The 27,612-nt window shown below is 37.8% G+C and overlaps 1 protein-coding gene across 13 annotated transcripts in view; it reads right to left on the bottom strand.

Moving 5' to 3' along the window:
• The window catches only part of ITGB3BP (integrin subunit beta 3 binding protein), a 70,541-nt gene that overhangs the window by 9,197 nt on the left and 33,732 nt on the right, over positions 1-27,612 (bottom strand). For 6 of the 13 annotated variants that reach the window (XM_070486461.1, XM_070486456.1, XM_070486451.1 and 3 more), the window contains 6 exons: positions 19,339-19,471; positions 14,688-14,757; positions 4,124-4,202; positions 3,608-3,698; positions 3,103-3,162; positions 943-973 (listed from right to left, as the gene is read on the bottom strand). In XM_070486461.1, the coding sequence (XP_070342562.1) occupies positions 943-973; positions 3,103-3,162; positions 3,608-3,698; positions 4,124-4,202; positions 14,688-14,757; positions 19,339-19,471 (464 nt within the window). The remainder of the gene's footprint in view (positions 1-942; positions 974-3,102; positions 3,163-3,607; positions 3,699-4,123; positions 4,203-14,687; positions 14,758-19,338; positions 19,472-27,612) is intronic. The other 7 variants (XM_070486457.1, XM_070486458.1, XM_070486452.1 and 4 more) reach the window with 3 other exon arrangements.

The following is a 27,612-nucleotide window of genomic DNA, read 5'->3' on the forward strand; positions in this document are numbered from 1 at the left end:
ATGTGACATTCCATCTGTATCAACCCAATGAATGATCATATGTTTTAAATCTTCAGCATAACAAATTAAAAATAATTATGAAAATTCACATCCAAATCTAACTGAAAAGGAACCTTTCATTTCATGATTTTTCTAATAGTCATAAAGCCAATATTATTAAGAAAAGTGAAGTTAGGCTTACTTCCTAAGTAACTGAAGAAAAAAGCTTTCCTTTGTTTAAGAAATCTGTACGTGGCAGAAGAGATCCTCTCTTATTCACACTCTCCACCAAGGCATTCCCTTCCCTGATTTGCAAGTTCTCCTGAAAATTATGAAAATCCCAGTGTACCTTTTCATGTTATTGTGTATGTTTTAAATTTCCCTTGAGTAAGTTATAGAAAGCCTTAAGAATGTGTGTCAGATGTCTAGTCATTTAAAACACTCTCTGCCTGTGATGAAGACCGCAGCTGACGCTGAGCAAACCAGCACTGAAGTGAGGAAACACACAGAAGAGAGGACAGGGGGCCCGACAGCATCACTGCTGGAACTCTCCTGGGACTGTCTGCCTCAACTGTTCTGGGACAATTTTATAAGAATTTGAAGGAAAGGAAAAAGAATCTGAAGGACACTCTTTTGACAGTGCAACAAGTAATTTGTTTCTTCTCATTTTCATAATTACCTAACAAAACAAATCTAATGCATATTATAGGGCTGACTTTTATATTATATAATTTCTAAGATTATGAAGATTCCCAAAACATTTTAAAGTGTAAACAATTCTAGGTAACAGGACAGTAAAAGAGTAAAGTTGAAATTTCTATAAAAAGCTGAAGACTTCATCCCCAAATAAGAAACATAAAGCAAATTAGTTTGAGATATCAAAAAAATTAGCAAAGTCCTCTTAAAATGAATGTATGAATAGAAGCAGGTGAAAGTTATTAGCTTAGCAATTAAAAAACCTACCTATACATACGCATGTGTTGGTGTGCATCATCTTTAACAAAAAAAAACCCACATCAAAAATTAAAAGTACACATATTAGGAACCAGAGAAAGAGGAGGGAAAAGGACTCAGTAAAAATATATAGCTCCAACTCAAATTATAAAGAAAATAAGCTTCAATCTATTTTTCAGGCAACATTACTTTTAAAAAATTAGTTGAAAGCTAATGAAGATCTGAACACCTCAGGAAATACAAAGACCTAATGCAGATCTTGCCAAGAAACAGCAACGGAAGACAACTCACATATTCTAATATATACAGTATATGCTAATACACAGCACTCAATATACAGATGTTATATATTTTATACATCTTAACTCGGTGAAACCACCAAACTATCAATGCTTATTAGAAACTCTGAAACATGATTTAGTGGCACAGTCTCCCACAGGCAGGAACACACACTCAGTCTTTAGGGAAAACCTGGTAATGGGCAGTCAGTTTCAATGCCTAAAATACTAGACAATGGTTGTAAGGCTGATCATGCACAAACACACAAAGGTAACTGAAAGGAGATGACTTTTAACACAAGGAATATAACTTTAATGTCTTCATGAATGTTTAGGGAAGGAAACAACATTTTTGCAAATTTTTTTCCATTAATTATTAACAGTGACAATTCACTTATTTGTTCTACAATTTTTCCTTCCTCATTTCTCAAAACCGTTGGCAAAAGCGAACTAAGTAAAGCCTAATTCTAATTAGTTCTAGGAAATTACAGATTAAAGAAGAAAATCACACCATCGGTATAGAATATATAGAAGAAAGATTTCCTATAGTTGGGAAATAATACACATTCGGATTTCCCATTAGGATCCTCTAAAACTTGTCGAGTTAGGAGAGGTCTGAAACCCAGCTACACATGACAGTCAAGGTCGGAGCACAGGAGAGAGGAGAAGCAAGCCTTTTCTCAGAAAGAGCCACCTTCCTCTTCTTACGTTCTTGGGATTACAACGGAGGTCAGGTGCTCAACTGACTAGCTCAGGAAGCCTGCCCAGCGCCCTGCCACCTGAGCTTCGGAGGCCTCCTGCCACGGCTGCTGCCAACCACGACCCAGCTGGCCTTGGGAACTGACCAGCAGGGAACCCCAGCACGTCCACTGCAGCCTCAGCGCTGGCTTGTTAGAGATCCCGAACACAGGCTAACGACTAGATTGCTGAACCAGTTTCAGTCATGCCTCATGTCTGAATCTGAACGCTGCAATGACTGGGTGGTTTCATTTGTTTTAGGAAGAGGCAATGTGGAATAACGAAAAGACCATATTTTTTGAGGTTCAAGTGGTCTTTCATTGGAATGCTTGTTCTGACACTTAAGTGGCAGTGTCTTTGGGCAAGTTACTTAACATTTCTTGTGTCTTTGTTCCTTATCTATGATGACAATGATAATAACCATCTTGCAGTGTTGCTGCAAAGATCTGCTGATCCTAGTGTTGGAAACTTAGTAATTATTGGTCCTCAATAAATGGTAGTCATTGATACTCAAAAATAGTAGACTAAAACATGGCTATCATTTCAAGGCCTACCTCTGTTTCCAGAGATTGCTAAATGGCATTTATGTCAATAATACTAAAATGACCTCTCAAGTTGGTTTAAAGGTTTTAATGTTTTACAGTCCATGATTATTTTGGCTTACTGAGGTGTGGATGTGCTTGTGTTATGGGAACTTAAAATCTGCTAATTCAGTTTCCCATTCTGTGAAATGCTCAGAGGCATAAGAGTTCACAGGAGATCAAACGTCATTAATGATCTGAAAGTTTTCAGAGTACTGATTACAAAGTAGCTTTTTATTCTTTGTGTATCCTTCTAATTCACCATTAAAAGCGGCTGTATATTCATGCATTGTTGCCCCATTTGTCTGTATTCTCAAAAAGGACATTTAATAAAATGACAAAATTTAAATCTTAAACTGAAAATTGTATTTCAAAAGATATTTAAAAAGTTCAACCATCAGGGCGGTTGATCTCATTAGACATGGTCTGCTAAATGCAATATGAGGTTTTCAAATGAGATTTGTGGTCTTTTAAAAGAACAAATTAAAAAAGGACTCATGATGACTGGTTTTAAACGGTGAAATCAGATGAAAGGATCTCTTTATATAACAAATTAAAACACAACTCTTTACCTTTGTTAGGAAGTCCTGAACTCTTCTTTTCAAACAGCTTTTGTTTTGTTGCTTTCGTCACTAAAAGAAAAAAAGAACCTCATGTTAAGAATTAACATGGACTATGTGAATAATTGCTCATCTTGGAAGAAACAACTTCATGAGGAAAAATAATTCGGAGTAATACATATTTATAGGTATCAAGCACAAATTGCAACATCTTACTATATCTTAAAGAATGAACACTATGTAAAAAAAACCTAATACATTTCCCAGGTACATTCTTTCCTTTCACATTCAAGATTCCCTGAGATGACACATCCTCGTGAAAGACAGGTGGCTTCTCATTCTTTCAACAAGACTTCTATCCCATGTCCAGTAGTGACGTATATAAAGAAGTCTATCAAATTTAAATTTGGGAAAAATGAATAGATTTATCTCTAAAATTAAAAATGCTAAAATATATATCTAAGTTTGCAAACAAGGAACAGAGAGACACCATTGAAAACTCATAAATTTTTCTTACTTAGTTCTTTCGTTTTCTGCATTTCTCTTAAGAAACACGACGCACGGGAGATACCAAGCAGATTTTCAAGCTCTCTACTGCCCTCCAAAGCCTGAAAGAAAGCCATCTTGACTGAGTTAAGGATGTTCTCCACAAACAACAGTAGGGATAAGGCCAGCAGAGACACAGGGCACTGTCTGCTTTATCTAAAACATGTAAACTCCACAGCAGGAGATCTAACTTTTTCTGGTAGGTCAACTACTGCAAGCCTTAAAATGTCTGAAGAAAAACAATTTATTAACTAAAAAGACTAAATATAATCTACAAATTTAAAGGTGAGAAAGCCAGAGATTACTAAAGTATTATGGTTAATTAATGTTCATATAAGAAAAGAAATTCTCATGAAAAGTAACTTAAACATATCCCCTGCAAATTCGTTCCTGAACTCAATTCTTCAATCTGCGGCTTCTCTCCTATTCTCCTTTTTCAGATGGGGTAGTAGAAGTATGAAAAAGTATATGCCAAAAAGAAGCAAACCTGTATACTACTTAAATTTTGCATTATTTCCATGATTTCTTCTGATGATTTCTCAACTTTAGATAGCAACACCATGAATCTATGAATGAAGAAAAAAATAATATTTAGCAAGATCAAGCATTTAAACATGGCAAGTCATTTTCAGAGCTTCAATTCTTTTTAAAGGATCCTAGATTCTGTTTTCTAATCTTTTCTTTACACTTTTCCAAGTGGCAGAGTAAGCACTCCTCCCCCATCTTTTGGCCCTTTCCAAACAAAATATGCATGTCAACCATCCTGTCTTGGGGTCTCACTTTCCCTCAGCCCCAGCAAGTGGTGGGAGGGAGGAAGCTGGCTCGCTCCTTTCTTCACAGTTCCACTTGGAGAACACTGGTGTGCCACCGTCTCCTTATTTAACTTCACCTAAGTCTACGAGTCACTGTTACCCAGTAATTTCTTTTTAAGAAAAAATAAGTTCTACAGCTTTAATATATTTCACTGTGAAAAAGATACAAACACACTCTTTTAAACTTGAAAATAAAGAAAAACTTCTCTTGTAACCGTACCTTCTACACACATTCCTAGTTAGCATGTAACATTCTGGAAAAATTCTTTTAGGTTTTTTTTTCCCCTAACATTTCTATAACTTTATATCATACTTTCCTTCCTTAATATAACATTACATATATATTTTTTTGCCACAATATCTACAGGTCTACAATTTTAAAGGCTGTACAATACTGTAACCAGTAAACATACCAAAGATGATTTAACCATTCCCTTATTGCTGTAATTTTAGTTTCTTTTCCAATTTTAAGGTCTCATAGCTGTATATGATAATCTATACCAGTGCAGTCTAATAGAAATATAATACAAGCCACATATGTAATTTAAAATGTCCTAGTAGCCACATTAAAAGCAAAAAGAAATAGGTGAACTTAATTTTAATAATATATTTTATTTAATCCAATATATCCAAAGTACTATCATTTCAACATGTAATCAATATAAAAATCACTCATATTTTATATTTTCAAAATCCAGTGTGTACTTTACACTCATAGCACATCTCATTTCAGACTAGTCACATTTCAAATGACCATTAGCTATGTGTGTCTGGCTAGTGACTACTGTTTCAGAGAGCACAAATCTATAATATCGATTTTATGAGAGAAACTAGAAATCCTATTTAAACGCTTTTCAAAATCACATTGGTGTTATCTATTAACATTCCTGCAGAATACATTTCTCAAGTTCATTATGTTGCAAAATTTCAAAGGTACAGTTAGTTGCTCCTTCTTTCAAGTTGGTGAGTGAAGGAATCATCAGTGGGTGCCATGCGTATTTTATAGAACACTAGTCTTTTCTTACACAGATTTGCCTCCAGCTGGACTAAACTGGGTCACACCCTTCATCTCATAACGAACCCTGTGAACTGTTGATGTTGACGGTACGGCACCCAGCGGCCCCGTGACTGCCGCCAGTCCACGGCACTCTGCCAGGATTTAATCAGACCCTGTGTTATGCCGAAGACTACTGTAGCACCACTGAAGAAATCTCAAACCCTGGTCTTCCTTGAACGGACCTCCTCTTTGTTCATCAGTAGAATAAAAATCCAGCATCCTCTTTTTTCAGTATCTAGCATTTTAAAAGTGTCGGGGTTAGTCCTCTAAGATACTTTCAAAAAGAAACTATGATCCAGTTGGTCTGGCACACCAAAAAGTTGTTCAAGTCTTGACTTTTTTTTGCCAGACTGCCTTTTCTTAGGGCAGATTCTTATGGTATGTTAACTATGAATAGCTCCTTCCTTGAGAAAGCCGCATGCCCCAAATTCAGGATTTTCGGTGCATTTTCCAATTTGCTTAGAAAATTCTCACTGTGAAATTCAGAGTTCTCTCATTTTCCCCAAAGAGAAAGTTGTATTATTCTGAAGAACAATAGAAATTAGATGATCCAGTCAAATAAAATCTATGGGAGGAATGTACCCATTCATTACGCTTTTAATTTCTTCCATATTAATTTCTTCAGTCTCAAGTAAGTCAAACGTAATGTGACTTTCAAAACTATCATTCTGCTCCAGTTCTGGGTTTTTCCTATCTTAACTGCTTTCAAGTGTTTTCCATTCTTAGCTTCAAATTTAGCTTCATCATTCTCCTCTTCTCAATAAAGTTCCTCAGATGTATTCCGAGGGGAGAACTAAAAGAACAAAGAGAAACTGTCCTTAAATTGGCGGTTCTAACCAAAAATGACTGATGCAGGTGATCAGCAGGCATTAACCCAGCTCGCAGGGCCATCCCGGATGTGGAAGGAGGGAGGGGAAGGAGGGGAGCAGCTAAGAAAGCAGCCCAGAGATTTCTTCGAGAGTCCCAAGCACACATCCCATGGTGCCTGCTACACTGACCGTGTAGACATTGTGGATACAGCGCAAGAAGAGGCGAAACCTCTAAAACTCATGATAATGGCCTTTAGAGATCCAGATGTCTCCTTTCTGTAACTTCCAATAACTTGACACCTGTGTTCCTCACCAAATTGTACGTTCCATGAAGGCCACAGCGTCTACTTTATTTACCGTTACAACCCGAGTTACCTGGCATGGTGTCTGTAGTACAGTAGGTACCCAATAAATATGATGAATCAATAAACAGAATCAAAAAGACCTGGTCCAGCAACCATCCATCCCTAGATCCAAGTGAAATATGCTCATCTTCTAGGTTTCTCTCTTTTGTACCTCCTTTCAATCACAGGATTCGTGGCTCATCAATTCAGTTACATCGCTGAGGAAGTCGGGCAGAGGAGACCCCCGTCAAAGGGAAGAAGCTCCATTCACGCGATGAGTAAGTCCTGGGGATCTGACGCAGCGTGGTGGCTGCGGTTAACAATACTGTGTTGTATACCTGAAGTTTGCTGAGAGAGTAGATCTAAAGCATTCTCACCACCAAAAAGAAGGAAACTATGTGAGGTGATGGACGTGCTAATTAATCTGGTTGTGGTAATTATTTCACAATGTATACACATATCAAATCATCACATTATATACTTTATACAATTTGTCAATTATACTTCAGTAAAGCAGGGAACATGTTTTTTAAAAAAGGAAGTTAATTAGCTCAGCCTCTTAAGCTTCTGCCATGCACACGTCTTTCTAATGCGTGATCCTGGGTTTCCTGCCTATTTGTTTTCTTCTCTCCTGGCCTGAGCCATGGGTGCTATAGAAATCATAGAGTAGCACTGATGGTCAATATCACAAGTATATGATTTTGCTGGGCCCCTGATGCTGCTTAACTCACTTTTTACTTAATATAATAAATATTCTTTCACAAACCATTACTCAAAATAATGGTCTGACCCACTCTCTACTCCTCCGCAGTGAAAGTAGGCTCACATGCAGATTTCCGCCTTACCAGTCTACCAATGCTATACTCTCAAGGCTACAAATGAACTCTTAATCAATTCCAGGACTGAAAATCTATCTGAAAGTCACTGTCTGTGCGAGACTGTATTTTTATAAAATCTCAAGAAACGTGAGTTACATGTACACAACAGGGTAGAATCCCCAGGTTTTTCTTTATCCTCACAATACCACGTCTGACACAGAAAAAGGTCATAGGTCACTGAGCCACTATCTCACTCTATCTAAATTGATTATTTTGGATGATGATAGCTGGATTATAACAATGAAATATATTGCTAACATTTTTTTGAGCTCTTTCTACGTTTAAGCCTCTGTACGTGTTACTTTACAAGCTATATCTTATTTAATCTTTAATGCAACTCTTTGTGGTAAACACGATGTCTGTTTTACAGATACAGAAACTGAAGCACAAAGAACGTATTTAATTATTCAGGGTCACACAGTAGGGGGCACAGTCGGGACTTGAACCCTTGTGTTCCTATCCATTACACAATATTTCCCCACGGTGTAACTCACCACTGGCATGAGAATTCCTTGGTGAGACGGTTAAAAATGCAAATTACCAGGCTGCAGTCAAGGTCTACGAATCAAGAATAGATGGGGCCTAGAAATATGTATTTCCAGGTGATTCCTAGCACATCAAAATTAATTAAAAGCATTTTCTCTGAAGAAATACTGGTTAAATAAAAAAAAATGTGGACAATAAAAATAATTTGATGCTTTGTCAAAAAAATTTTTTTCCTGTGTTTAGGTCTATTTATTCCATTATATTCTCAAAGGCTTTCACAGAAAGGTTTTCTTTAGCTGTTTTTTTATTCTTTAAAAATTTTTCCTTATTGCGGCAAAATATACATAACATAAAATTTGCCATTTTAACCATTTTAAAGTGCACAATTTAGTGGTATTAATTATACTTCCATGTTGTACAACCATCAACACTATCTATTTCCAAAACTTTTCCATTACCACAAACTCACTCTGTAACATTAAGCAATAACTCTCAGCCTCTGGTAATCTCTAAATTAGTCTCTTTGAATCTGTTCATTCTAGATAGTGCATATCACTGGAATTGTGCAGTATTTGTTTTTTGCATCTGGCTTATTTCATTTAGCATATGTTTTCAAGCTCATCATGTTGTAGCATGCCAGAACTTTGTTCCTTTTTAGGACTGAATAACTTAGGTATATGGTGTGAGGTAGGGGTCCAACTTCATTCTTTTGCACACAGAAATCCCGTTGTCTCAGCAGCACTTGTTGAAGAGACTATTCTTTCCTCATTAAACGGACCTGGCACTCTTGTCAACAATCAGTTGGCCACAGATGCATGGGTTTATTTTTGGATTCTCAATTCTATTCCATTGGTCTATATATCTACCCTCATGTCAGTACCATATTGTTTTGATTACTGTAGCTTTGTGGTAAGTTTGAAATCAGGAAATGTGAGTCCTCTGACTTTGTTTTTCTTTTTCAAGATTGTTTTGGCTATTTAGGGTTGCTTGCAGTTTTTTTTTAATTGAAATGTATTTGACATATAACACTGTATAAATTTGAGGTGCACAACATGTTAATTTGATAGATTACACACTGTAATAGGATTGCCATGGCAGTGATCTCTAGCTCCTCTATCATGTTACAGAGTTCTCATTTCTCTTCAGTGGATGGAATAATTAAGTTCTAGTCTCTTAGCATGTTTGCTGATTACACTACAATGCTGTTGTCTGTATTCACTGTCCTGTGCATTAGATTTCTAAAGCTTAGTCAATTCTCGTTTCAAGTTTGTACCTTAAACAACGTCTGTCCTGTGCCCTCACCCTATCTCCAGGTAACCACCATTTTACTGTTTTTATGAGTTTGTTTTTTTAGATTTCATATATAAGTGACATCTCACTTAGCATAAAGTCCTCAATGTCCATTCATGCAGTTTCATATGAATTCAAGGATAGGCTTTCCCTTTTCTGCAAAAAATACTGTTGGAATTTTGATAGGCATTACAATAAATTAGTAGATCACTTTGGGTAAAGGCACTGACATCCTAACGATATTAAATCTTCCTGCCCATGAACATGGGATGTCTTTCCATTTATTTAGATCCTCTTTAATTTCTCTCAGCAGTGCTTTGCAGTTTCGTGTACAAGTCTTTTACCTCTTTAGTTAAATTTATATGCAGCTATTTTATTCTTTTAGATGCTACTATAAATGGAATTGCTTCCTTAATTTTCTTTTTAAAGTGTTCATTGCAAGTGTATAGAAACACAACTGATTTTTGTGTGTTGATCTTGTACTCTGCAATTTTGCTGACTTTATTAACTCTAGCAGCTTCTTGTGTGTTTTTCAGGATTTTCTATGTAGGATCATGTCATATGCAAATAGAGAGAGTTTTATTTCCTTTAAATTGGATGCCTTTTATTTCTTTTTCCTGTCTAACTGCCCTGGCTAGAATTTCCAATAAAATGTTGATTACCAGCAGTGAAAGTGGGCACACCTGTCTTGTTACTGATATTTGAGGGAAAGTTTTCATTCTTCCACATCAAAAATTTTAAACAGTTGAAAATAAGTCTCTCATAAATATTAGTTTCCCTCTTAGTCTCTGCTCACATACAGAATACAGGCATAACTATCTTCATCCTAAGTTTCTGATAAACATTTTCAACTAACTCACCCCCAGAGACCCTCATCCAAGCAGAAACTGATCCATAGGTCACTATTCTTGCTGCATGATTGAATACTTAAAATACAGTAAAGGGAAACTCATAATTCTGAACAGTGGTTGTCACAATCAAATTGTATATATAAAAAACAAAAAACAAAACCCAGTTGTCATAACTCATTACTATTAAAAAGGTTTCATTTGGATTATTATAGAAATAAAAAAAATCTAAGAAAGTTACTCTTCTGCCTACAAGAGAATAAACCAGTGATTAAAAATAAACTTTATACAACACGGGGGATCCTTGTGGTGATGAGACTGTTCTGTATCTTCACTGTGATGGCAGATACATGAACTACACAGGAGATAACGCTGCACAGAACTAAATGCATACACACACATATAAATGAGTACATGCAAAACTTAGCAAATCTGAATAAAATCTGTGGATCGCGTCAATCCGATTTCCTGGTTGATAGTACTACAGTTTTGCGAGATGTTATCATGTCAGGAAAATGGGAAAAGCGTACACATGATCCGTCTGTTTTACTTGTCAGAATGGCATGTGAATCTATGATTATCTGAAAATAAAAAGTTTAATGAAAATAAACCTTACAGAAGGACAGTCACCATTACTGCATTTTCATCGCAGTGCCAGCAACAGCAGCAACTTGCCAAGACAAAGAGAAGCCAACGGCAGTGAATTATATAACATATTTTCCTTTCAGAGAATAAAGGATATGGAAGTTCACATAAAATATTAATGTGTAGGTGTTTGTTTATAAATGAGCTTTACTGACATGTCACTAACTGCTTGTTTTCTGGGGAAAAAAAATTTAACCTAGAACACGGAACCATATTTTCCTGTTGGTAGAATTCTTACATTTAAAACTTGCCGAGGCGATTAATAGGGAGTGATTCCAGGACACACTCATAAGTGAAAAAAGAAAAGTGTAAAAGAGTACACATCGTATGCCATCTTTGTATAAGAAGAGAAATTGGAAAAAATAAGTGAAATGGCTTAATTTTATAAAAATAAACACAGGAAAGGTAAATCAAAAATAAATGAATTTGGTTACATACAGGGAGTAATACTTCTCTGAGTATACATTTTTTCTTAAGTTTTGACCTTTAGAATCAGATTAATGTTTCACATAGTCAAAAATATTAAATCAAAAAGGAAGAGAGAAAAAATTTAAAATTGAATTCAAACAGAAACAAGAGAGCTTAACTACTTCTAATGAATAACTAATTCCTCAAATGAAGAATGAGTCCAAGTAGTTCTGAACATGGTAACTTGACTATGTCCCTTCAAACTAAAGACAGACAGACTGCACACAACCCTAAACACTCTGCAGGTTTGGTTTTAGCAGTGCTGTGAGAGCAGACGTTCTGAAACTATTTTGTGTAGGTTGTAGGGTTAAGCAAATGTGCAAATATCTTACTGCTGTTAGGAGCCGGACATCTACTGTTTGAGAAGGGGTGCAAATATGGAAAGGGGGAAGGCAAGGAAAAACCTTCTATCACTATGAACTCAGGAACTTAAAGTCACTACGGGGCAGGCACTGTGGCACAGTGGTTAAGTTCACATGCTCTGCTTCAGCAGCTTGGGGGTTACAGGTTTGGATCCCAGGTATGGACTTACACACTGCTCATCAAGCTATGCTGTGGTGGCTTCCCACATACAAAATAGAAGAAGACTGGTAAAAGATGTTAGCTCAGCGACAATCTTTCTCACCAAAAAAAAAAAAAAAGAAAAAAAGAGCCAACTAATAGAAGGAACTATGGAGTTAGAAAATCACCACTGTGCAACCATCTTAGTAATAATTCAGTAAAATAGACTGCCCTCCCCAATGTAGGTGGGCACCATCCAATCCGTTGAGGTCTGAATAGAACAAAAAATGGCTAAAAGGAAGACTGGCTTGCGGGATGCCTGGTGGAGCTGGGATGTTGCTCTCCTGCCCTTGGACTGGAATTTACACCATGGCTCCTCTGGAATTATTCTCCTGGCTTTCCTGGGCTCCAGCTTGCACACAGTAGACCGTGGGACTTAGCCTCCATAATTACATGAGCCAATTCCTCAGAATAAATCTCTCTATATGTAATTATATATACAATTCATTATTAATCCATTATTAGTAATAATTACTACATCAATAACAAATTTTATCATCAAATATTATATTACATATATGTATCTGCTATTGGTTCTGTTTCTTGGAGAACCCTAACCTATACAATTGTGAGAACAAAACATAAAATGTTATAATCATTTAAAATTGATTTAAAAATGTGCAACATTCAGTTTAATTTCAGATTTTAAAAATCCAAAGGTTGAGAATGATTTCATAAAATAATAAAAGAAATCTAAACAAATGGAATAAATAAATGAAGAATCCATTACTGAAGCTAATAAAATAGTTCTATTTACTAGGACTGAGTAGTTTAATAATGAATGGAAAAAACAATCAGAAACACAATTTTTATATACTGTAAAATATCTTGGCTTGTACTTAAATTCACTAATTGTAATATCAAGTCATGGAGTGATATGCATAAATAACAGGGATCTTTAGAAACAAATAGTAAGAGGAATTAAATAAATACAGTAAATTCCTAAGTGACCTACAGCCAAGGTTCTTGGGCCTCCCTTGTTACTAGAAAGCTCCCTGCTCCAGGAGCTGTCGCTAAAAACCTGGAGCTGTGAGCAAGTTGGTGGGTTAAGAAGAAGAAAGAAGGGCTGAAGCGAAGAAAGGCCAGAACTGCGGACGCAGAGCTGATTCCAGGGGACAGCAATAGCAAGCTCTGCCGCTTCCACGGTGTGGCCGCTGTCCAGAACCACCTGCTCCTGCACTGCCTGCCCCTGCCTCTCAGCTTTGTTATATCGTATAAACGTGGCAGAAATTCATTTGGTTTAGCAGATAATCTGCGTTCAAATGTAAGATTATATATGATTCAAAAATTGTCACTCGCCACTTGCTTTCACTATATGTCCTTTTGTACAATTTGAGTTTTTTTACTATGTACATATATTGCCTATTTTAAAATATATTAAATAATCTAAACACACAAAAAAATGGTTTCCTCTTAAATTCTAGCCGAGATTGGCTTCCCTGAGGAAATGGGAACTTTGATTACAGGAAGGAGGAAGGAGCAGTAATTTACAATAAAAATATTTGTGGGCCAGGACACATGAAGTTATGTGGGGTCGGGGAGCGCGGCTAGGGGAAGCAGCTGCAAAAAGCAGACAAAGAAGGGGGCTGGCCCCGTGGCCGAGTGGTTAAGTTCGCGCGCTCCGCTGCAGGCGGCCCAGTGTTTCGTTGGTTCGAATCCTGGGCGCGGACAAAGTTCGCGCGCTCCGCTGCAGGCGGCCCAGTGTTTCGTTGGTTCGAATCCTGGGCGCGGACATGGCACTGCTCATCAAACCACACTGAGGCAGCATCCCACATGCCACAACTAGAAGGACCCACAACAAAGAATATACAACTATGTACCGGCGGGCTTTGGGGAGAAAAAGGAAAAAATAAAATCTTAAAAAAAAAAAAAAAAAAGCAGACAAAGGGGACGTGATAGATGGAGGAGATGCCTAGCAAGGAGGCTTCTTGGAGAAATGCCTCCCTTTGTCCCTACTGTACTCTGGCACCACCTTCCATATCTTTTAATCTAGACTACAACTCATTAATACTATAGTTCAGCTACATTATGAAAAAAATAGACTTGTGGCCCTGACCTGGGGTTATAGGCACAAATTACACTACTTGCATGGAAAACGCATCCTGAGTTCCACTCAAAAGATTTAAAAACATTTTGAAACATAACCTATAACTCGTTTCTAAGTTGGGGAAGGATTACTAACTTACAACATAAGACCCCAAGCTCCCAGTGGGCAGAAACTTCGTTTTCCTCATCTTTACCCGTCCATCACACTTGTGGCACACACAGCCAAAAGGAAATGAGCTGAACAAATGAACTACTTCGAAAATTTAACCCCCTGTTCTGCTTAATTTAATTTTGCCCAGCCTCAGTGGAGAGATATACATCTTCTTTCCAGAATACACAGGCAGTAGCTTTCTGCAGATAATGGCTCCATTCAAGGCACCACTGGCAGGCCACTGTGAAAAGGCTGGCTGCTGGCAGGTAAGCCTTCCAGGGTCCTCCAGATCCCTGACTCTGCTGGCTCCACTGTGTTCTAGCTCTTGAATCCGCTATTTGTTAAGCACTTTGTCCCCAGGCAATGTACTCCATCTCCATCCACGTAAATCTGGAAAGGGCGTGTGCCTCACTTTTACCCTAGGCTAGTCTGTTATGATTATTAAAATTAAGGTTTTATATATCACCATCGTATGAACACTGCAAAACACATCACAAATAAAGTATTCTACGTCTTTAAGAAAGAATACTTCAACTCAGGTATAAACTATTTATTACATTCTGCAAAGAAATGATTCCTCTTAAATTATCACTTTAACACATATGACCCTTTTCTTTCAAAACACGTGCAGATTATTTCAAAAACAACAAACTTACTCATCACTGTCTTTTGTTGTAGCTTCCTTTCTTTGGGTTAAACTGAGGCAATTCAATTTTTTTCTCTTTCCTACACATGTGGAATAAAAAGAAGAACATAAAGTTAAGGGAAAATTGTCAAGTTTTAAACAGAATTTAGATCACCAAATTTTACATAGAAAATAAAAGGGAAGACAAATGAAGGGGAAGTAGGAAAAGAAAAAGTATCCTGAGATTTGCTATGGGAAAAATTTTTCACTATTATGAATAACTTTCCAATAGCTATTTTGGTTTTTTTATTTTCGATCCTCCCAATTTTTTACTCATGATGACATTACACAGAAAAAACAATCTTCTGAATAAAATTTCCACTGGGGCTTGGTATACTAAAGAGAAAACAAGAACAACCCAATTTGATAATATAATTAGCTTAAAATACATTAGTAAACTTTACTAGATAAAGAATATTTCTATCAAGTATTTTAATCAAAAATATCACATTAAAGTTTCCAGTTTGCATTATTTCACCCCTATTTTTGGTCTCAAAGTTAACAAGGGATTGGTGATACTCACGTCTAGAAAATAGTAAGGTCCTACTGACATCACAGTAAAATAAATAAATTTGATTTTAGGGGTAAAAGTACCCGACTCTTTAAATGCACATTGATTAAATTCTTGAAAGATCTTTAGTGCCTACTAAAATATTTCATTTTAGTATTTATTTAGGTAACAATAAAGAAATAAGTGATTACATTCCATCCATTTAAAAGGCTGTGTAGTTATCTGATGCCATCACTTCTCTAAGTTTTCGCAAGTTGACAGAAGCACAGATGAAAACACGGATGTAACTAAGTTACAATCCCTCCACGGTGTGCTGGGTCGAAACGTAAGTCTGACCATACGGCTCTAGCAGAACACGAGGTCTGCACTTAGTGGGCAAGTAGACAGCTGTTCTATGAGCTGACCACTCAGCTCTTTGTTCTATGTTACTTTATAGCACTACACACCTAGATACTTCAAACAAGAATCTGAGGACATATTAACATAAAGATTCTCAGGGTCTTACACATACTGGCCTTTGATAAATGTTTATTGAATGAATAAACAAGCAAATGAATGAATAATCTGAACTCTTTACTACTAATGAAAAATAGTCAAATCACTTTTTATCACTTTGTATACACAGTGACACCCTCCTCACACTACCTATTTTTATGTAATTCCACCTGTTCAACAACTGGAACAGAAACTATTATTTACTCAATGTTCTTATTATTTTTCTAAAAAATTGTTTGATACAATGTACCATGAAAAAATATCTCACCCTGTCCAACAGAAATATAATGTGAGCCACTTACGTAATTTAAAATCTACTAGCAAAATTTTTTTAAAAAGTAACAGATTAAATAAATTTTAATATTTCATTTAACCCAATACACCCCAAATATTATAATTTTAACATAGAATCAAAATAAAATTATTAATGAGAGAACTCAAATCCTTTTTCACACTGTCTTTGGTATCTAGTGTGTCTTTACGCTCACAGCACTCCCCCACTCAGAGAGCTGCGCTCCACACGCCCAGCATCCACACACAGGGGCAGCGCAGCTCTGGACAACACTGCAGCAGGAGCCAACGCTTCCAGGCGAGACCAGATACACAGATAACACGAGGGCAACTCCTTTAAGTTTCCAAATGTCATTTATTAACATATTAAGAAATACGTTGTCTGGAACAGACTTTCCAATGCTAGTTTACATTTTTTTCTTCATTTAATTTTTATTCCATTACTCTTACTTGCTCCTATTACTAGGGGAATAGCTTATCTAAAGTATATTTTTTATTCTCTGGTATTTAGAAGTTTACCAAGTAAGTTGATTCAGAAACTAATTAACAATAATTTCCCTCACTGTTACTTTGGACCTTACGCCTTCTCTCAAAAATATTGTATCATAACTAGGCCTCTGGCAAGACTGATTTTCTTTTACGCAGGAGAAGGAACAGATGATATGTATGTCAAGAGAGCTGATAAACTACTATCATTTTAAATATATGATGAGCAATTTGACATATGTGAGCCAAATGCTTCTTAATGTGGTCCACAATCTAATTTGGGTGAAAGATTTTAAAACTTATTGTTCTGCTGCTGCTTCTCAAATATTAATGTTCTGGTAGATAAAAAGCAATTCCAATTTTCTCAGTGATACCTTTATATTCAATAACAGGTAATATTTTAAGAATATTATATTTCCTTCCATGGGACTCAATAAAGATATTTGGAATTAGAAACAAAGAACCATTAACATTGCTATTTTTCATGAACTGATTCTCTGAAGAGGCTCTTCACTCCCCACTCTTGTTTAATAACATTAATTCGGTTAACTGAAAGAGTAACAGGACCCCATCTGCCTCTTAGCCTACACAGGCTCCAACTTGATCTGGCGTCACTCTTAGAAGAAGTTACTAACTAGTGTGTGGCACCTTAGACAAACCACTTGACCTCTCTGGGTCAAGGTTTTCCTCAACTCCTAACTTTTGGTTTGGGACCAAGTGCTGCCCGAGATGTGTGCCAAGTGTGAAGTTCTGTATCTGGAAGCAGTATGAGACCAGCCTCACCCCGTCTGAACTTTAGAGTAATCTATTAATAAGTAAGCATGGCATCATGGGCAAGAGCACAGTCTTTGCAGCCAGGTGGCTGGGTTTAGATCCTGATTCTGCCACTGACTAGCTTTAGGGCCCTGGAAAATTATGTAACCATTCGGCACCTCTACTTCTTCATCTGCAAAATGGGAATAAGACTATCTCCGAGTCATGCAGATTATTTAGTTAACATAACATTTAAAACAGCGTCTGGCCCTAAAAATACTACATAAACGTTAGCCATTATCATCCTCATCCTTGACTGTACTTCTAAATGTTATGATCTGTTGAAAGCCATCCTCATTAGGTAGAGAAAGCGCTCCCTGGAGCCTTACCAGAAAATCCAAACACCATTTAAAATGCAGTCCAGATTCCGGGATGGGACAGTGATCACCAGTGTTTTGTGAAACTGCATTCAGAGGCAGTCACATACACAACTGTGTGTTACACACAATCTAGCAAGAAGAAGACCATATAGAATCCACAGCCCTCAAGCACACATCTGTTCCTTCTCTAACTTAAAAAAATGACCAGCCTTGCCAGAGGTCCACTATTTGATGAGTCTTTTCAAAGAAACTGATTTTAATTTTGCTGCTTTTCTTCATTAGTGCTTTGTTTTCTACTTAATAATATCTGTTTATATTGTTTACTACTTCCTTTCTTCTACTTTTTGGGGTTCATTCTATTGTTCTTTTTCTATCTTAACCATATAGGTTAAGAAATAGAATATTACCAGTACCCCAGGAATGCTTGCTATATGGCTTTTTAAAAAAGAGCTTACTTAGTATTATAATCTGTGATAATTATCCACTTAAATGTCAACTGAGATCACGTGACCAACCTTTTTATGGGCAAAAGGAATGTTCCCTTAAGTCCATATTTAATTTCAATATGGAAATTGAGTGCGTATCCACTTAAAATCTATTCACATTTCAGTATAGAGATGTGCCAACTCTAAGGCACTAATTTTTAATTTTAAACAAAAGATATATCAAGCGTACAAAAAACAGAACTATAGAGCTTGAAAAAAATGTATACATCTTCATACATTTTTGTGAAAGCAAACCTAGGAGGAACAGCTTTAAGATAAAAAGCATTTGATTAAAGTAAAATAAAAGTCATTCAAAAGTTTAAGATCTCATTATGGGTTTTATTATGACAAATTAGGTAAAATGAGAAGACTTCTTTGTTTCTGTGTAGCTTCTATATACGCTTAGCACTCAGTAAATGTTAAACAATAAAAGATGAATTAGGCTAATCAGAGCGTATCTAAAATATATTTTATTAAATTTGAGCCTACTCAAAATTTTATATTATAGAAACTTGACATGTCACTAATTCATGACCTTTTCGAACATTAAAAATTAAACCTACGAAATCTAGATTTCTGTATCTCTAAACAAATATTTTAGCAATAAACTACCAGAGAACAAGAAATACATATGGTCAAAATTAAACTAACAATATTTTGAAGTAAAGAATTTCATATCAAAATTAGGTTATTCTCTAACGGAAAATTCTACAAACCTTTTGCAAATGCATTTAAAGTAGTAAAGGAAAAGAAGGGAATGAAACATAATAAAAGCAAGCTACATAAAGATACACGAACTGTGGATAAAACTAAGTGGACAACATGGATAAAAATAACAGTGAGAAGCATCAGTCTTCAGCCGTAGTGCAGCAGCCCCGGAATTATGCGCCCTTAACTTATGCACAGGATGGATAGCTTGTTAAGGGGCGTATCTGTAGCCATGATAATTGATAGTAGCTGAAGGCAGTCAGCCCATAATTTCTATTTAATGGATGGATAGTAAGAGAACAAAGTCTACAGTAGCATTTTAAAATAAGTGCCTAGAAAGTTTACATTTATGTCCAAAGTAACACCTATATTCTAGCCTTTCTTACGTTGAATTCTTTATGAAAGAAGAGAAAAACCAGCTGCAGCAAGATCCATATATTGTTATATGAAAATTCTGATTTAACCAGTAACTGGAAAAATCTTCGACTAAGTGGAAAAGAGTGTTCAACTAACCATTTGATGGTCCACTTTCGTGCTCTCCTTCTTTAGAGCTTGTGGGAGAAGCAAATGGGCTCATTTGACAAGTTCCAGTTGTTGGAGAATAAGCTGTAACATTCTTCCTGGTGATTTCTGAAGGATCAAATGACTGGAAATAAATATTAATTTGGGACAAAAATACTTATGTTTAGTTATAGATCTTTGAAAATTCGCAAAATTCAAACAATTCTTTTCCTTTTCAGATTTTAAATATACTCAATTATCACTTTTTTTTTTTTTTAAAGATTTTATTTTTTCCTTTTTCTCCCCAAAGCCCCCCGGTACATAGTTGTATATTCTTCGTTGTGGGTCCTTCTAGTTGTGGCATGTGGGACGCTGCCTCAGCGTGGTTTGATGAGCAGTGCCATGTCCGCGCCCAGGATTCGAACCAACGAAACACTGGCAGCTTCTTGCAGCGGAGCGCGCGAACTTAACCACTCGGCCACGGGGCAAGCCCCTCAATTATCACCTTTAAAGTGAACACTGGTCTTTCAAATTATGTAGATATTTCAGGTCTCTCACTAATTAGGGCGCTTCAATTTGATTTTATGAAGTTTTAACATTAAAGGGTTGCTACCTTCTAAGATGGTATTTCCAAACAAGTTAGAGACAGCCGACTCTCCCAATTACATCCTGACTTTCGCTGTCAGCTGAGCCTGAAGGAGAATTATGGGGCTAGGCCAGGGGAACTCTCAGATGTGTCTCTTACTAAGACCCACTAGGAAATCCTAGGAAGGATCAGGGCCGTCCTACACCTTCACAAAGTTGCTCTGACATAGCATCTTGTCTTAACGACAGTCAACAACGTTCAAACAGTGTGTGCGACACAGGTCTCTGAGAATGTGGCCTGTCCTGCTCAGGTCTTCTTCGCCGCCTTCTGTCTTCCCACGGACCTCGTGCAGATCTCTCACTGGAGTCAGCAAATTTTAAAATTTCTTTTTCATTTCTGCCTGCCCCATAAGAATTTGAGTTCCTGAAAATAAATATCATTTCTTCATCTTTGTACGCTAGAACTCAAAAATGTGTGATGAATAAATGACTTAAAAGGAACAGTCTGGTAAACATGGCCAAGCCCCTCTACTCAGAACACACCCGCGTGCTCGTGAGCGCACTCAGCCAGTGTCAAATGGCACTTGCAGCCCAGGCACTTCGGCTGTGCCCACGGGGCCTCGGCTTGCTCTGAGCCAATCTGGAATGCCCTCCTTCTCATCCAGTCTCTCTTCGGTTTAGGTCCCCCTTCATGATCCACTTCCTCCAACACCCCTTGTCACACTATTAATTGCTTGCTCTTCTGAATTCCCATTAAATTTGTTTTCTATAATGCTTACTAACCACCCAGCACTTGCTACTAAAGTGTACACGGAAATAAATAAAAGGTATGAAAACCCGAACTCTGAAGGTGAAACAGGCAGCACCGGGCAGACATAGAGGATAATGGAAAGGTCCGAAGGCTCACAATATGTTGCCAACACTGCAGAATTAAACTTGAGCTTGGGAGCTGACTTGAAATAGTTACATAATTCTCCATTGTCAACTATCCTTTATTTCTAAGACACTATGGCAGAAATAGTGGCTGTGTCACCTTTTTCAATAATCTTGGTATTAGTTCCAGAATCTATAGCATCAATTTTTTTTTTACAGTTAAGATTTTAAGTGATAAATACTTCTTTGTATTGGAGGAACAAAAGGCATTCCATTCTTTATTTTATGTATCCACAGTAGCCAGAAATGTAACCAATATCTTTTAAAAAAAAATCAAACTATAATATCAAGTTATAACTCTAAAGCAGTCCTTTTTGTAGGGTGAAAGGGTCTTCAGTCTCTTTATCAGGTGGTTATTATTACCTCTCCATCTTGAGTTCTCACCTGTTGATACGTATTCAGTCATAAACTATGACATTTATCCAATCCTACCCTACTTTTCCAAGAATTTATTGCCCAGAACTATTTTACTGTGTATGTAGAAGAAATGAAAGTCACTACCCTAATGTACATTTATGTCAATCTGTTTTCCTATTTTCACCAAAAAATTATTTTTTCCAATTGCCACATATCTAAACATTGCAACTGTAGATCATATATTTCTCCTTGAAAACAATTTTCTAGCTTTCATAAAATAAGTCTTTGTGTGCATGCCTGTGTGTGTGCGTGTGTATTTTTTTTTCCCCTCACCTTAAAAATACTGAAGCTTCTCTTTCGCTTTCTTTTTTTGGTCATCTGTGTTGGTTAAAAGGAAAAATGTCTGACTACAATGACTATCCATAGAGGGAAAAATGAAAATCTACCTTTCCTTACTATTCCACTAAATATTCTTCAGTAAATAACGCATTTCTATATATCTGCCTACTGATACACACAAGGCATAATCTTACTTCTCTAAGTTTTTTTCCCCCTCGAAGTTTTACCAAGGTCCTCTAATTTTTAAATCCTGAAGATGCTTAAGAGCGATCCTGGAATCCATCCAAGAACTTCCTCTCTGCCATCCCCAGACACTGAAGGGCCTGGCCTGCTTATGGTCTCCCACCACAGGGAGAGTCAGAGGCCTGAGCTGCTGAGAAGGCGACACTCTCTCCGCTCAGCAAGGAGGAGCACTTCCCCGCCAGAGTCTTCAGGAGACAGGAAGAAGGGCGAGCAGGGCAGATTTGGCTGGAGAAGACGAAGAATTCCGGACGCAAACAAATCGTAAGGAGACAGAAATCAGCTAAGTCACGACTGCTTCTACAATAACTTACAACTGCTTGTGAAATGGACTCCTTGGAGATATTTAACACCACTACTAAAAAAACCAACAAAATTCTATGTATAATCAGCCCAGATGCTATGTACTTTAGGTAAAAAGGTCAAACTTTGTACATTAGCAAAACTAAAATTTAGGCATTGATTTTTCTGCATAAAAAAAAAGAGAAATGAATGTTCTCTTCATAATTTCAAATATATATGATGTTCTCCTTCAATATCTTTCACAAGCTGTAGCTTAGTCATCTTGTTTAAAGCGTATTTGACCAAAAGGGTGCCTGTATTTTATTGATTTTTGCCTATTATAAACAGTCTAGAAAGTACCAACTAAGGGTTCTATCAGGATGAAATATGGGAAATAAAGGATCTGCTACTATTATTATGAACTACTAGCCTATGCTATCACCGAAATGTTTAAAGCACAGGTACTGTAGGTACCTGGACAATCAGATACAGAAGAAAAACTAGGGCAGCTGAAGGGAGATGATTCTTTATAACCTTACGCTGATTAATGAGGTTCTGGAATGGCTTACCTAAGATATTATTATGCATTACTAGTACTAATTATGGGATTTACACTGCAAACTCTAAATACTAGCTGTCTCAGGGACTTTTCACAATTTGGGCCTAGGGTTCCTAGGAGAGTCCTCGCTATCAACTAACCTCTTACCAGCTGCTGCAATGATCATTCTGAGCAGTTCCAACACTGCTGGGCCTCGTGGTTATTTTTACTGGTAGTTATGGAGAACACAAGCATTTTGCACTTGTCTCAGTGATCTTACGGGGATAGCAGGGAAAGAATCTGACCAACATATCAGATCTGTGGTGATGGAAATATTCTCTTTCTTGATGGGTGCTTGATACAGAGGGGTATCCACTGTTAAAACTCATTGAACTGTACACTCAAGAGCTCTGAACTTCACAATATATAAATTTTACTTTGATAAAAAAATTTTAACAGGAAGAATAAAACATTGGCTAAAAAGCTCATATACTGGGCCTGGTCTTGTGGTACAGTGGTTAAGTTCACGTACTCCACTTCAGCGGCCCAGGGTTCGCGGGTTCAGATCCCAGGCGTGGACGTACACGCCACTTACCAGGCCATGCTGTGGTGGCATCCATTATACAAAACAGAGGAAGATTGGCACAGATGTTAGCTCAGCGACAATCTTCCTCAAGCAAAAAGAGGAAGATTGGCATAGACAGCTCAGGACCAATCTTCCTCACATACACACACACAAAGTTGATAAACTGATGTTTCTATTTGTGCTCATAACTGTTCCATAATTAATTTTACTATTAAAGATATTACTATTCTGTTACCCTCTTGCACTGTAATCCTCAAAGAGTTTTCAATGAAGTATTTTCATGGCTGTTTCCCATCATTCCTTCACACAGTCTCATATTTTTCAGAATACAAAGTGAATTCTACCTCAAATATATTTTTCTTTGTCTATTGAAGTACAATTTACATACAATAAAAAACAGAGGTCTTAACTGCTCAGCTTGAGGAGGTCTGACAATTGTATGCACTTGATTGATGCTACCACCACCCAAGACACAGCACATTTCAATTGTCCAGCAGGCTCCCTGTACGCAGTTCAATTCCCATCACAGCCCAGAGGCCACGGCTCTCTAATTCCCATAACAACAGACCGTTCCCCTCTCTTGAACTATACACAAACGACATACCTAACTTTCGTGTCTGGCTTCTTTTGTTCTATCTACCTGCCTTTGAGGTCACCTTCATTGTCACGTGTGGAAGCAGTGGGCTCTTTATTGTTCGTGGTGTGTCTTTGTATAAATAGACCCAAATTGGTTTTTCTACTCTCCTGTTGAAGGACAGCTGGGTTATTTCCAGTTTGGGGCTATTACGAGTCAAGTTGCTAAGAACGTTCTTATACATGTCTTTTTGAGAATGTATGATTTTATTTCTTTGGAAAACCTAGAAGGGGAAGTGCTTGGTTATAAGATGGATATAGATTTATTTTCTATATATAAAATAAACGCTAAACTTCTCCAAAGTGTTTGCACCATTTTAAATTCCCATAAATAGAGTTCCAGCTGCTCAGCGTCCTCACCAGCCTTTGGTGTCTTAGTCACCCTGGTGGTGGCGGTGTTGGTGTAAAGCCATTCTGATCTGTTGGTGCTTGTAGCTGTTCTAGTGGGTGGGAATGGTACGTCTTTGTGGTTTTAATTTTATTTCCAGTGATGAATGATGTTGAACAATTTTTCATGTGCTGATTGTCCATTTAAATGTTTTTCGTAAAGGGTTCAAGTTTTTGTACACTTTTTACATTCTTTTGCATTATATTACATTGCATTCTTTCTTATTATTTTTTTATATTCTAGACACAAGTCTTTTGTCAGATATATGCATGACAAATATTTTCTTTTCAATCCATGGCTTGCCTATTCATTTTCTTAACGGTGTCTTTTGATGAGCAGAAATTTCTAATTTTGATGAAGTCTAATTTATCAACTTTTTCTTCTATGGTTAGTATTTTTTGTGTTGTATGAAATTTTGCCTACTTTAAGGTCTCAAAGATCGTTTGTTTCCTTTCAGAAGCTTTATGCTTTTGGCTTTTACCTTATGCCTATGATACTTCTTGAATTAAGTTTTATGTGTCAAGTGTGTTAAGGATTCAGGTTAATTTTTTTCCATATGGATATTTAAAAGATTTTCTTTTTTCCTATTGAATCGACCCAATATTTAAAAACATTTCATAAATTTAGTCAACTATAAAAATAATATGAACCAAACAGTACTAGAAATAAGATTTTTCCAAAGAGAATAAAGACTCATAAAGTATTTAAACAATTACACTACAGGAGAAATAGCTGTGTTACATGGAAGGAACACTAGACTCAGAGTCAGGAAGCCTCGGTTCATCTGATGGCTTTGCCACTTCCCAGTTGTGCTATTGTGGGTACCACTTCTGTACTCTGCACTTCAGCTTCCTCACCCATCTAGCATATCACTAGAATGATAACGCCTACCTCACATGGAGGCCTGGAGGAGCGCATGGCAGTGGAGTTCACCTTTAAGAAGTGGGCCAAGGGCCTGGAATCCATGTCACCAGACCTGGTGGAGTATTCAGTATTGGGAATGAGAGGCTGCCAGAGGAGAAGGACATGCAGAAACAGAGATGCCAAGGAGATTGGTGCTACACCTGTGGAGGTCTAGACCATCATGCCAAGGAATGCCACACCAGCCCAAGAAGTGCCACTTCCGCCAGAGCATCTGCTGTATGGAGGCCTCAGCCACTGAAGGCCTAGCAGGCCCCCACCTCCCAGAGAAAGCCAGCCCACTTTTGGGAGAAAGAAGGGATCCACAGCCCTGCCCTACTCCCAGAGGCACAGGATTTAGCAATGGTGGGTGGGGGGGTATGCTTTTGCAATTAGGAAATATCAAGGAACAGGCATCAATCAGCAGAGTGGAGAAGGCGGGACAGATGGGGGACGGGGGCAGCCAGCAGGGCCGTATTCTTAGCCCAGGACCACAGCAGGACCCCCCTAGAGTCTCTGTTGGTGAGGGAAGGAGTGAGGCAAAGACCTCCAACGGTGCTGTTCAGACACAAGCGAGAGCTGTCATGGAGAATCCCCCTGGAACCTGCACGCTTCATCTTGAGTCTCTACTCCCACAGTCTCAAGCTTTTGAAAGTGGCCTGGATAGGGAGGTTGTTTTCCTTTTAAAGAAGGATATCTAGCATGAGACCAGATTAAAGGACCCAACCCAGAAGCCATTACCTTCTCTGGGAGGGAATATCTCGGGGTAGGGTAGGCCTTTTCCACCTGTCGTCTATTCGGGGTATAGAGCCTATTGAACTACTTTTCTACCACAGTTCTCTCACCTTGAAGATGTTTCGGGGAGACTTGGTTTTAATTGGTTTGCCCTGATGACTTGATCTCCTTTTACTAGGTTGGAAATGAGTATGAAGCAGCAGCTGGCGCAAAGAGCTTGGAGGCTGCGCCAGGTGGAGGGCCTACAGAGGAAGCCAAGGTTAGACGATGGTTGTATGTTTACATAATAAAGGAGTCTTTTTTTTTTTTGAGGAAGATTAGCCCTGAGCTAACATCTGCTGCCAATCCTCCTCTTTTTGCTGAGGAAGACTGGCCCTGAGCTCACATCCGTGCCCATTTTCCTCTACTTTACATGTGGGATGCCTACCACAGCACAGCTTGCCAAGCAGTGCCATGTCCGCACCCGGGATCCGAACCAGCGAACCCTGGGCCACCGAAGCGGAACGTGCGAACTTAACTGCTGCGCCACCGGGCCGGCCCCTAATAAAGGATTCTTACTCCAAACCTCCAATCCTAGGGCACAGGTCTTGCTTCACAACCAGATCCATTCTTCACTGGATTAGGCTAGGCCTACCACGCACAAGTTTGTGTGTGTGTGTGTGTGTCTAAAACTCTGAGCTGGTATAAGCAAAGGTTTTAAGAATGATACATCTGTGCTGCCCAGGAATGAATATATGAAGCATGAACTAAAATCCTTAACCTTTCAAAATTCTAGACTTTTCCAGCTTGGCTCCTAGAGACCCTTTAATTAGAGCTTTTATGTTGCACCCAGAGCGACTGTCCTGCAGAGCAGCTAAAGGAGAAAGAGGGTTTCATTTACATGCTGTCAGATCACTGCAAAACTAGACCGCTGTGCTGACGCAGGGAAAGGCAGCAGACGGCACCAGCGAGGTGTGTCTGAGCTGGGCTCTTGTCTCCCCGGCACTGCTCCTCTCTAGCTGTTCTGTTTGTCTGAGATTTGTGAAGCTTCATGAGGTGCTCATTTGATGACTGTTGGGTTGCCCAGTCTGTGTAAATATAATGTACTAGTTTTCTAAATGTTCTTTTGCATTAACTGTTTAGAAATTTCTTTTTGTACTAAAAGAAAACCCACAAAGTATCTTTCAGAGGGTTGTGAACCAGGCGAAGAGGTGTGACACAGAACCTGGGGGGGGCCCTCTTGTTACAGTGGGAAATCCTGTCATCTGCGAGAACGTGGATGGACCTGGAGGAGATTATGCTGAGTGAACTAAGCAGACAGACAGATACCGCACAGTTTCACTTCTGTGTGGAATCTAAAAAAAAGTCCAACTCTATAGAAACAAAGAGTAGAAAAGTGGTTGCCAGGGCCTAGGTGGTGCAGGAAATAAAGAGTGGTTGGTAAAGGATACAAACTTTCAGTTATAAGAAGAATAATGTCTGAGGACCTAACATATAACATCGTGACTATAGTTGATAATATTATTGTATAACTGAAATTTGCTAAGAGTAGAACTCAAATGTTCTTAGCAAAAAAAAAAGAAAAGTAAATATATGAGGTGATGGACGTGTTAATTCGATGGGAGGAATCCTTTCACAAGGTATATGTAAATCAAATCACCACATTCTAAGCTTTAAATATCTAACAATTTTATTTGTCAAATATACCTCAATAAGGCTGGGAGAAAAAAGTGGAGGCCTTGATCCATCCTCTCTTTTTTGTCTTCTTCCCGTATTTCCTATTTAGACCAT

This window comes from Equus asinus, chromosome 16 (assembly GCF_041296235.1).
Source record: "Equus asinus isolate D_3611 breed Donkey chromosome 16, EquAss-T2T_v2, whole genome shotgun sequence".
NCBI classification, from domain to species: domain Eukaryota; kingdom Metazoa; phylum Chordata; class Mammalia; order Perissodactyla; family Equidae; genus Equus; species Equus asinus.